Here is an 11,564-nt window from a genome sequence, read left to right on the forward strand (position 1 = left end):
CCACTTACTACCATTGTGTCCCTGAGCAAGACACTTAACCCTAAATTGCTCCGGGGGGGGACTGTCCCTGTAACTACTGATTGTAAGTCGCTCTGGATAAAAGCGTCTGATAAATGCCATAAATGTAAATGTAAATGTACCCCCTTTTGGCCTCGGATGTGTGTGTCTGTGCTGGCCAGTGGTGTGCTGGTCTATATAAAAGACCCAGAAGCAGGTGTGGCCATTGTGGGGGGGTGTCCTCATATTTGCGTCTTCCGCTGTCACTTGGCTTCCTGTGAGTGGCACGGCGCCGACCCCGGGGCTCGGCACTAGGCTATATAAGAGAGGGACGGCACTGAGCTCAGCACAGCTGCAAAGCTCAACAACGGAGCAGCTTTTGAGGAAAGAGGAGGGGGAAAAAGTTGTATAAAGACTCTGACGGGTAAGGCTTGCATGCATATTCTCAGTCTCTCGTTGTCAGAGGACAAAGACTTAATGAATGGAAATATTAACTGTGGGTCAGCTATTGTCTCCCAGTCAACACAGCTGTGCGTGCCTCTTAAATACTTTACCCAATGTATTTCAGGTCAGATTTGGGGCTGATATCAGGTTCCCTATTGGAGAATTATTTCTAAAACAGGCTATGCCTTGAGCGAGTGTGAGAGAACATATGGAATATGTGCGCATTTATGCTCGCTGGGCGCAGCACCATGTCCCCAGGTAGTCGCTGATGTTTCTTTCAGATGTGTCATGTGAGAGGAACTCTTCAAACTAAAGTCCGATATGACATCTGTTGTGCAATTGCCATTGTAGCCTGGTTCTGGTTACTGCATTTAAAGTTATTTAAAAAATAAATTATACTGTAGGAGAAATTACAGTTGCTTAGTGTTATTTCTTTAACCCCTTCCCTTGTTTGCAGGAATTGTGCTAGTGGACTATTCTTAGTGTTGGGAAGTCGGAAGGTGGGAGGTTCACTCACTGGTAAATGGTCAAAGGTCACTGGAAAGAGAACCAAAATGGGCTGTCTGTCAGCATGGGCGCTTGCGCTCCTCCTGGGGTTGACCAGCACTTCTGCTCAAGGTCGGTCTAAATTCATGCACATCGTATGCAGTGGAAGTTGAGAGCAGACTGCTATTTAAACTATGTTAAGATTGGCAGAAATAAAATTTAGAGCATGTGGAACATCCTCCATATTATCAGAAATGTTTGTCAGTGACGAACCATCCAATACTATTAAAATATAGACCTATAGTCTAAATTACCTTCTAAAAAGCACATTTTTTTATATGTGGAAATGCTTGTTCTGCAGCCAATTTTTTATGGTTTCATACAACCACAAAAGCCCAGCAATTTGTTTGACCCGGAGAATTCATATGATTTATTCAAACATTTAAAATTGTGTTAATAAAGCATCGGTAGTTTTAATGTGATTTAACCGTGTTTAACTGCATGGTTTTAATATGTGTGGAAATTCAGGTTTGGCAAATTTATTGCATTAGAAATTCTGGGTTTTGGGAACATGATCCAGAGATGATGGCATGGCAGAAATCTGAGGTTTCAGGGAAAATGCACAACACTGTCACATTTCTCATTATGTCCAGGAATCAATCCTTTCTCTTGCTTCCAAAATCCATTTCTAGAAGTAAAGGAGAAATGTCCTTGTGTCTTTTGTTACATGCTGGTGTTGACAATGGTTACTTTACATTGTTGGCATCTGTCACCAGTCGGAAGTGTGTGCCAGAGCTCTGAATTTAGGGGATGTTACTGCTGAAACAGTGCAGTCAGCATGTAAATGAGAGGTGGTGTAAAGCAGCTCTTGATGCAGTTAGTTGCTGGCTGACTAACATCAGAACAGGAGGTCTCTGTGAAATTAACACTAACTGCTGATGCAGAACATCTGGCCGTCACCACATGAAGGCATTTTAATGAGCTCTTTATCTACTGAAGCATGTCCATCTCAAGGCTCTTGAAGCATGGAGACATGTCCATTATTTATTTCAATAATGTGAGCATTCTGGTGTCAGCAGTCAATTAAGCAGCACTGCTGGGTGCTTTACACAAACACAGAGGCAAAATAGTGTAAAAATTTGCAGGAATTGGGAGCAACAGGGGGCTCAGTGCATCAAATCAAACCATAGAAACACTGATATAACACAAAGTCACACATACAGAATGTGTCATTTGCTATTTAAAATGTGTGTGTCCTAATAAACATCTCAATGATTTTTTAAGTAGAAAAAAAATGATGATTGCATAACTTAACTCACACTGTTAGGGCGTGTTTTTGGCTCCTTCTTTTAGACAGATTGTAGGACATAGTTTGTAGAAAGCTTGCAATCCTCTTAAAATAAGCTCAAATTTACAGATGACTTTGAATGGACCACCTGGTTCAATGTGGATCACCCTGGTGGCCGAGGAGACTACGAGCAACTGGAGGCCATTCGGTTTTACTATCGAGCACGCGTGTGCGAGGTTCCCCAGGCCTTGGAGGCTCGGACGACCGACTGGATCCCGGCGCACAGCACTGGGGAGAGGGTCCACCTGGACCCCAGCATCGGCTTCTGGTGCACCAATGATGAGCAGCTGCCAGGGCGCAAATGTTCCAACTACGCTGTGCGCTTCTTGTGTCCAGTCGGTCAGTGAATGAATCTATGCTAAACATTGTTAGATGACATATATTACAAACTAAGGTGACTTTATTAAACATTTACACTTCTTCAAAAAGTACAAAAAGTAAAAGAGGAGTTTGAAGGGTTTTTTTTTTTGCATGGCCTTCCAGCTTCCCCAGCTTCCAATAAAAACCTGTGACCCACTTCTTAACTTGTTTCATTTGACACTTTGTAGAAAAGAACCCGGTCCCCCAGGGAATCTGGGGTCAGTGGTCAGACTGGAGCCAGTGCACTGCAGAGTGTGGTCAGGCCGCGGTGCAGGTGCGCTCCAGAACCTGCAAATCCCACTTTCACCAGAGGGAGCAGCAGTGCAGCGGGCCAGCAGTGGAGGGCAGGCAATGCAAAGGGCCACCATGTCCAGGTGTGTTTTGATGAAATGTAATATTAAATATTTAAAAAGGGTTTAAAGATGAATGTTTTGCAGTAGCCTAGAAAGTTCCGTTCTTTTCCATGCTCTCCTCTTTTTCTGAGTATTATAACAAAATTACACAAGCGTGTACTGACTTGACCCTGGTGTGTTTCCACTTTGCAGAATGCCACCTACAGTGCATTATGGGTCGTGTGAATGCTGAGTGTGACGCCTGCATGTGTGAAGATCACACTGTTCTAGGTTCAGTCCGGAGTGCGGGTGGTCTTTCTGCACCTGGGACGGCTATCCTCCTTTACGGCCCACACCCAAAACTTCTCACCCTCACTGACCACAATGGCCACTTCCGCATCCCTGGCATCTGCCCTGATGGCAACAGCACTCTGATGGTGAAGCTGCAGAACCACAACCCCCAGACCGTCATTGTTCCCTACAGTAGAGACCGCACCAGTGTGATCCATGTCAAACTGGACAGAGCAAGTAAAGTGCCCCAAAAAATACATTTTTATACTGGAATGAATATAACGCTACATAATAAATGCCCTAATAACCAGTGACATAATTATGGTCTAGTTTATTGATGGTCACTAATAAAAAAACATGTCACAATAGCACAGTTCAGATCAGGGTAAAAAAAAAAATTCTGTGTTGGTGTGGGTTTCCTCGGGGTTCTCTGGTTTCCTCCCACCTGCCAAAGGCATGCAGACTAGATGAATTGGCCATACATGTGAGTGTGTGAGTAAATGGTGTGTGCACAAGTCATGTCCCAGGATGGGTTCTGGCAGCCACAACCCTGCTTGTTGATAGAGAGTGAGTGAGTAGTAAATGTTGGCGGCGAGCTGAATATTTCCAAAAGATCTAAATAAAATGAAATACATTAAGCATTTTGTAGCATTTATAGTCACAATGCTTTCCAGTGTCTGATTGGGCACATTGGTGCCTGTTATTACAAAGTATGAAAATGTCATTGTTGTGTGCATGTCTTTCACCATATTTTCTATGTGCATTAGAGAAGCCTTATGTGGTGAAAAATCCTGAACACAAGATGAGACGAGCTGGCCAGACTGCCGCTTTCTGCTGTAAAGTGGCTGGTACCCCCGAACCAGATCAGTACCAGTGGTGAGAAATTAGATGAAGCAGAAGTTAGATGTTTATCTTCAGTATTAAGTGTAGCTCTTACGGTGTAGCGTTCTGTTAACCAGAACTGTGCATATCTCCAGGTATCACAATGGCACTCTCCTGGACAAGAAGTACTTAAATTATGATAGCACTCTGGTCCTGAGGAACCTGCAAAGGAGCCAGGCTGGGGAATATTACTGCAGGACCAGTAGCGAGGCTGGGACAGTCAAATCAAAGCCAGCCACGCTCACAGTCTTAGGTTTGTTAATAATAGCACACATTGGCAATAGCACACATTGTTGCTGTACCGTGCCGTGCAAACATCTTGAGATTAAAAAATTACTTTTCTTTCATTTTGAAAGGTCAAGGTGAGGCTTCATGCAACCCAAAACCTGAGTCCCACTTGATCCGCTTGCCTCATGACTGCTTCCAAAATGACACCAACTCCTTCTACTTCAATGCTGGGAAATGCCCCACAAGCACCTGTGCCGGTCAACTTGATAATGGCATCAGGTGCAAGGACACTGTGGCTTACTGCTGCGGGGTGGCCAAAATGGAGGAGAAGCAGATTAACTGCCAGGGCTACCAGCTACCTCTCATGGTGGTCACGGAGTGTGGCTGCAAGAAGTGTGTAGACACCACGGCCGTTGTAAGGGGACGAGCGATTGCAGCAGACACTGGAGAGCCAATGAGATTCGGGCACATATTCATGAATGGGGTGAGAATCAGTCGAACAGGCTACAAGGGAACCTTCTCCGTTCAAGTGCCCAAAGACACAGAGAGGCTTGTCCTTACTTTTGTGGACAACATGCAGAAGTTCGTTAACACAACCAAGGTTCTTCCTTTCAACACAAAAGGGGGTGCTGTGTACCATGAGATCAAGCTGCTGAGGAAAAAACCTCCTGTGACTCTTCATTCATCCAAGTCCAACAAACTTGAACTTGGTGAGGTCTCTGGACAGGACCCCATTGCTGAGCTAGAGATTCCGCCCAACTCCTTCTACAGGGAAAATGGAGAGGTCTTTACAGGTAATGTGCAGGCCAGTGTCACATTCCTAGACCCGAGAGATGTGTCCACAGCTGCTGCAGCACAAAGCGATCTTAACTTTGTGGGAAACGAGGGTGACACTCTGCCCTTACGTACCTATGGCATGTTCTCAGTGGACTTCAGAGGTGAAGAGGCAGGCGAGTCTCTCAATGCTGGCAAGGTGAATGTGCGGCTGGACGCGGATCAGGTGAAGATGCCAGAACACCATCAGACCATGATGCTGTGGTCCCTGAACCCTGACACTGGCCTGTGGGAAGAGGAAGGGCACTTCCAGATGGAGAAGAAGCGAAGAGGCAAGCGTGAGGAGAGGACCTTTCTAATAGGCAACATGGAGATCAGGGAGAGGAGGCTGTTTAACCTGGACGTGCCGGAGAACCGCAGGTGTTATGTGAAGGTACGGGCGTTCCGCAGCGAGCGCTTTATGCCTAGTGAACAGGTGGAAGGGGTTGTGATCACCCTGATTAACATGGAGCCCACGCCTGGTTATTCCTCCAACCCGAGGTCCTGGGGACGATTTGACAGTGTCATCACTGGCTCCAACGGTGCATGTTTGCCTGCCTTTTGTGACGACCAGAGGGCAGACGCATATTCCGCATACGTCATGGGCAACCTGGGAGGAGAGGAGTTGGAGGCTGTGGCCTCTACTCCAAAACTAAATCCCAACATCATTGGAGTTCCTCAGCCATACCTCGGCAAGCTAAACTACAGACGATCTGACCATGAAAATCCACGGTTGAAGAAAACGGCCTTCAGCATTAATTTGGCCAAACCGAGTGTCAACACAGCGGAAGCCAATGGACCAATATACTCCTTTGACAACCTTAAGGAGTGTGAAGAGGCTCCTTTCAGTGCAGCTCATTTCCGCTTCTCCAGGGTAGAAGGAGATCGTTACGACTACAACACTGTTCCGTTCAACGAGGATGATCCCATGAGCTGGACAGAAGACTACCTCAGCTGGTGGCCCAAGCCAATGGAATATCGCGCTTGCTATGTTAAGGTGAAGATCAACAGTCCTCATGAGATTAACGTGCGTTCTCGCAACATGGGCGGCACGCACCCCAGGACCGTCGGGCAGTTGTACGGGATCCGCGATACCCGGAGCATTAGAGATACGGACCAGCCTTCGGTGTCGGCTGTGTGCCTAGAGTTCAAGTGTAGCGGCATGCTGTATGACCAAGACAGAGTTGACCGAACCTTGGTTAAAGTGATCCCCCAAGGTAGCTGCAAAAGGGACAGCGTGACACCCATGCTACAAGAATATCTGGTCAACCATCTGCCTCTAGCTGTCAATAATGACACCAATGAGTTCACCATGCTTGCTCCTCTCGACCCGCTCGGACACAACTATGGCATCTACACGGTGACCGACCAGGACCCAAGAACTGCGAAGGAGATCGCGCTGGGCCGCTGCTTTGATGGCACCTCCGATGGCACCTCCCGTGTCATGAAGAGCACGGAGGGAGTGGCTCTCACTTTCACTTGTGGAGACCGTGAGGTGACGCGGCAGAGTGTCTTCCAAGTCCTGCAGAATTCTCCGGGCCAGGTAATGGCAGGCAGCAGCCAGGCAGGCAGAGGCAATAGGCGGCAAAGAGGTGGACCAGGAGCCCCCCGAAACAGCCGAAAAAGAAGCACTCGCCACCCAGTCAGAAACAGCCAGAACACTCGCAACCCGACCAGAAGGAACTAGACTATTGAGGTACACAGCAATCATCGAGAGGAACCGCAGGGTAACTGCACCATAACGTCGGGATGGGATGAGATATAGATCGTCGTTTTACTGTTGCCATCCATTTACAAATCAGGAATTAATACCATTATACTAAATATTTTACTTAGAAACTGGTCATTCCCAGGGAATATCCAGGAACGCATAACCTTGAACTATGTATTTTATTCTTTTTAGTACTGTGATAAAATATGTACTACTTGAAATTGTAAATATTGTGATATTTATTACCTTCCAGCTCCTGAGACACCAAAAGGACAAGACAAAATTAAAATGCTTTTTGTAAACAGGTTGAAATCGGCTGAATTCCCATCCAAGGAAGACATTCCAAAATTCGTTTTTTGAATTGTTTGATTTTTATTAAATTAGATATTTATATAAAACATTGCAGGTGTCAATCTCGGCGTCACTGATATCCAATTTAAAACGCTCTGTAAACAAACTGCTTCAAGAATTAAAGAAAAAAAAAAAAAAAACTACGATGTTCCATCCTACTGACAAAAGCCCATGATTTTGTTCAGCCATTAAGCCTGCTCCTCATTACACTTGATACAAGCCTGCAGAAGCTGACAGACTAGTTAGGAGAAAACCTGCTTAAATCCCCTAAAACACCCTTAGAAGTAGTCTTGATTCATAAGCACAAAGTTTATTTTCCTCTCATTACTGCAAAAAGAAAATAAAAGAAAAAAAAAACTAGGAGCTTAACCCTCGGACAAATCATTGCCTCTGTAAGGCTATTCCAGAAAAAGATCCAGAAAATGGCCACAGGAATAATAACTGCAGATTTCGGTAAATGCTGAAAAACATTAAAGTACGTCCCTTTTTAAACACATTGTTTGTTTCCTTTTTTGCAACTGGTCATGTTCTTGTCTTCCAGAAACATTTGAAATACAGCCATGGTGAAGTACATCTGCAATTGGCAACCGAAGTTATAGATGCTACGTGCCCTTGGTACGGGGAAGAGAACATCCATAAAAGACAGAATACACATACTGAATAAAATCTTTTGCATAGAACTTCAAATTAGTTTCTATGTAGCTGCAAATATGAAAAAGTAATACTTTTGTCAGCCATTTTTTTGTCTAAAATAAAACATGACTTGAAAATGTAAGTTTCCTTAAAAATATTCAGGCAATGCTTATCAATTAAGCCCAGCCACTCTAAAGACACTTTGAAGCATTGAGGAATTAACTTCATAAAGCTTGTGTTAGAGGCTGGCTGACTCAAAAGTAGAAGGCAATTCAATATGTGTTTATTTTTTTTTTTCTTTCTCTCTTGACCAAAAGACAAGTTTGAGATAGCAGCTCCCTTTAAGGTCGCTCTGACCGCTGAAGCAAAGTAAAGGGTTGACTCATTGCTCAGATCCCCCAATGATGGCACTGGACTGCATGAGGACACACTTGTTGAGTGTTAATGGAACAGCGCAGTAGAGGCTCAGCCTTTGTCACATGAAGTCCTCGTAGTCTTGATCATAGCCACCTGCAAATCCTCCGTAATCATCCAGATCATCTTTCATCTTCGCTTTGAGGCCTCCACCTGCCAGGATGCCCTTTTTCTTTTTCTTTGCCTTGTTTTGCTGCAAAGTAAAGCACACGTACTCAGGGCTCAAGAAGGAAGAATCAGTCGTCTATATTTGAAAAGAAATTCTAACACAGTATTCTTACGCCCCTCTTTGGAAGGAAAGGGAACTACAGTTTACTAATGAAAAAAAAAAATAATTTTCAGGAAAAACAAACCTTTTCTTGCTTCTGTTTTTCATTAAGCAATACAGATAAGGAGTTGCTAATCTTCTTTAAGTCTTCTACCTCCACTGTAAATAAAAGAAAAAGGTTGAGAAAACCACTTCAGCACATTTTTAATAAAACATTTAAAAAAAAAAAAAAAAAAAAAAAGTTTAACCCACACTTACAAGAAATACAAAGTTCCCGAAACAAGGACTCCAAGAAGCTAGAATAATGCACAGATTTCTCATACTGTGATATCTTTTCACGCAGCAGTTTCTCAAAGACATCAAAGTCCTCTTTGGAACTGGGATGCATGGAATCAAGTCCAGAAACACTTTTTGTGGCAGGAGTCTCAGTCTCAACACCTGCAATTGGACACACCCAATCAGCAAGCAGGAAATGATAGCAGTCATTAAAAAAATAAACCAAAAAAAGCAAAAGAAAACAGGAGAAAAAAAAAAAAAAAAAAGTAAATTCACTGGTTGTAATCAAAGTACTACAGAATTGATAAATTGACAAATCAACGTATTTACATTCATGTTCATAACTGAAAGCAAATATAAAATGTATATTTATAGAACATCTGCTCAAAAGAACAAAAATGTGTATACTTGGCATATCCAATTTTCCAACTGTGGAAAAACTTAATGAAAAGGGTATTAAAAAGGTCTAGCCTACATTCCATAAAGACAAACTTTTATGTTGCCAATAAAGAATTTACCAAAAGCTTCTCTGGCCAGGGCCATGTCTGCCTCCTCCTGAAGCATCTTGACTCGTAGTTTCTCAGCTGCCTCCTCTTCTGGTGTAAGTGTTGATTTTTCTTCTGCCTCCTGTTTGCATGACCGACATGTTGGGTAATGCCATTAAATTATTACAACACGACCAAGGAATAAACCAGTCTCAGTGAAGTTAGTACAGTGCGATTGGGAGATGATGAGATGTTACACAGCATTGTAAATAATCAGTAAATACGAGGAGAGGTAAATAACGCTTACCTGTTTCTTCAGCTCCTCTTGCAGCTGCTTTTGTCGGTTTTCTTTTTCCTTGATCTTTTCATTTAGTTTTTTCTTTTCTGAAACTTTAACTTCTTCAGTTAAAAAAAAAAGATATACATGCCGTTAGACAAGCCTTGCTCATCATAATCCACACAGACACACCAATGGTTTAACGGTCCCCTGACTTTTAAAAAAAAAAATAAAAATTTTTACTTTTATATTGATCTTATCGACCCCCTAATACTGTATCTGAAGTCTCTTTCTGAAATTCAGCACTGTTGCAGAATTACAGCCACTTTGATCCAGTCTCACAATGAGATTTCCCAGGACGCACGTTTTGGTGCCTGTAGCTTTAAATTATGAGGTGGAGAGAGGTGGGACGAGGAGCAGAGCGGCCTATAGAAGCTCGCGGAAATGACATCGACACCATTTACCAACCACAATGCCTGGCGCAGACAGGAAGTCGTGTCACATAAGGGGAGAATGCCAGATCCGACCATCTGAGCTGCTGCTCTCAAAACGGAGAAGCAGAACGACCAAAACACTTTTTACACCCATCACCATCTCTAGCCACTGCAGTACCATAGACGGGCTAGATGAACTCGTATTACTGTTAAATAATCTCACAAATTGGAATTTTCATGTCAGGGGACCTTTAAATTGCTGAACAGCTGAATATTCACACCTGTTTTCTTCTCGTCATCCTTCTGTTGTTCCTCCTCCTCATCATCCCAGTTATCCTGAAGGAAAATCGAACAATGATCAACTATATAGAGGATGAACATTCTAAAGCAATATTAATAACATTTGTGTGAAAAAGAATTTTTCCAAGAGAACAGCATTTTCTAGTCAGCAATCCTATTCATGACAGTGCAAGCAGTGGGGGACAAACAAGAAAGAGGTTGAAATGAGATGAATGCCGGCTGACTGGTTCTAGAAGCAAATAACCGCAATCCACAAACTAACAAACCACAAAGCAGCCTAACGCGGCCCGGCCATACTTCAATCTGAAGACATTAAACCCAAACTAACCCCCAGGTAACGTCGGCCAACACGACATCACCTCCCGGTCACTGTATCCTCACATATGGAGGAGGGGAATAGAGCCGTAAGACGCGTTTAAACACACGCTGATACCAGCACGGGAGAGAAAACGATGAACCAAGCTGCACTTGAATGAATATTCACCGCCTGCTCGGCCTGTCAGTGCGGCCGGGGGACAACGTGCTTGTTAGCGACTAGCATTAGCCTAGCCGCTAATGTTAGCCTAGCCGAGAGAGGGTGAGAATAACCCGCACCTTTCGGAACTTAGTTAACGTTCCCCGGGTTGCCAGGCCGCGGCGTCGCGGTCGGCCGAGAGTCGGGCTCACGGAGGGACGGTGGACTCGGTGAAGTTCTCGGTGGACTTCTAACCGGCTAACCGGTTTCAAGCGGGCGTAAGTTATCAGACATCGAAACTGTTCCCGGGTCACGTTACGATCGGCCAGCCGCGGTGAACCGGGAGATTCGAGCCGACTTTACTCGAGCGCTCAGACGGCTAGTTTACGGTTCTATTTAGTTAGTTAGTTAGCCAGCCGGCTACCTTCACGTCCTCCTCTTCGTCCTCGCCTTCCCACTTGTCCTGCAGCGCCGCGGGTTTCTGGGCCGGTTCCGACAGCTCGAAGTTGTCAGCGTCTGTGGACGAACAAGGAGGCCCGGGCGGTAAAAATGAAACAGGCGACGTACGGCAGGCATTTTCCAGCAGTCGGGAAGCGTCTCAAGTTCCTTACCCCACGAGTCGGAGTCCGCCATCTTGGCCGTGCTGAGTTTTAGGCGGAGCTGCAGCCGCGTTGCGGGATGATACGGTGCGGCAGCGGGATATCGGTACGCGCCGGGCGGCAGAACATGCGCGCTTCGCCGGGGAGGAAGAGCGCCCCCCTGCGGCGGTGTCTCATACAA

At 44.8% G+C, this 11,564-nt stretch overlaps 2 protein-coding genes across 2 annotated transcripts; one reads left to right on the top strand and one right to left on the bottom strand.

Moving 5' to 3' along the window:
• The first annotated feature begins 354 nt into the window (after positions 1-354).
• On the top strand, positions 355-7,729 carry cilp (cartilage intermediate layer protein, nucleotide pyrophosphohydrolase). The gene is made up of 8 exons (XM_028956506.1): positions 355-421; positions 899-1,059; positions 2,345-2,614; positions 2,824-3,009; positions 3,181-3,495; positions 4,026-4,134; positions 4,236-4,393; positions 4,497-7,729. The coding sequence occupies exons 2-8, from the start codon at positions 996-998 to the stop codon at positions 6,866-6,868; spliced, it is 3,474 nt and encodes a 1,157-aa protein (XP_028812339.1). The 5' UTR covers positions 355-421; positions 899-995; the 3' UTR covers positions 6,869-7,729.
• A 399-nt stretch (positions 7,730-8,128) lies between these two features.
• Positions 8,129-11,519, bottom strand: eif3jb (eukaryotic translation initiation factor 3, subunit Jb). Its single transcript, XM_028956507.1, has 8 exons — positions 11,396-11,519; positions 11,209-11,300; positions 10,312-10,366; positions 9,627-9,718; positions 9,353-9,461; positions 8,817-8,996; positions 8,644-8,717; positions 8,129-8,483 (listed from the first exon to the last, which is right to left on the bottom strand). Exons 1-8 carry the CDS (start codon positions 11,415-11,417, stop codon positions 8,352-8,354), a joined length of 756 nt encoding a protein of 251 aa, XP_028812340.1. The 5' UTR covers positions 11,418-11,519; the 3' UTR covers positions 8,129-8,351.
• Between the last annotated feature and the right edge of the window lie 45 nt (positions 11,520-11,564).

The sequence above is a fragment of the Denticeps clupeoides genome, chromosome 16 (genome assembly GCF_900700375.1).
Source record: "Denticeps clupeoides chromosome 16, fDenClu1.1, whole genome shotgun sequence".
Taxonomy (NCBI): domain Eukaryota; kingdom Metazoa; phylum Chordata; class Actinopteri; order Clupeiformes; family Denticipitidae; genus Denticeps; species Denticeps clupeoides.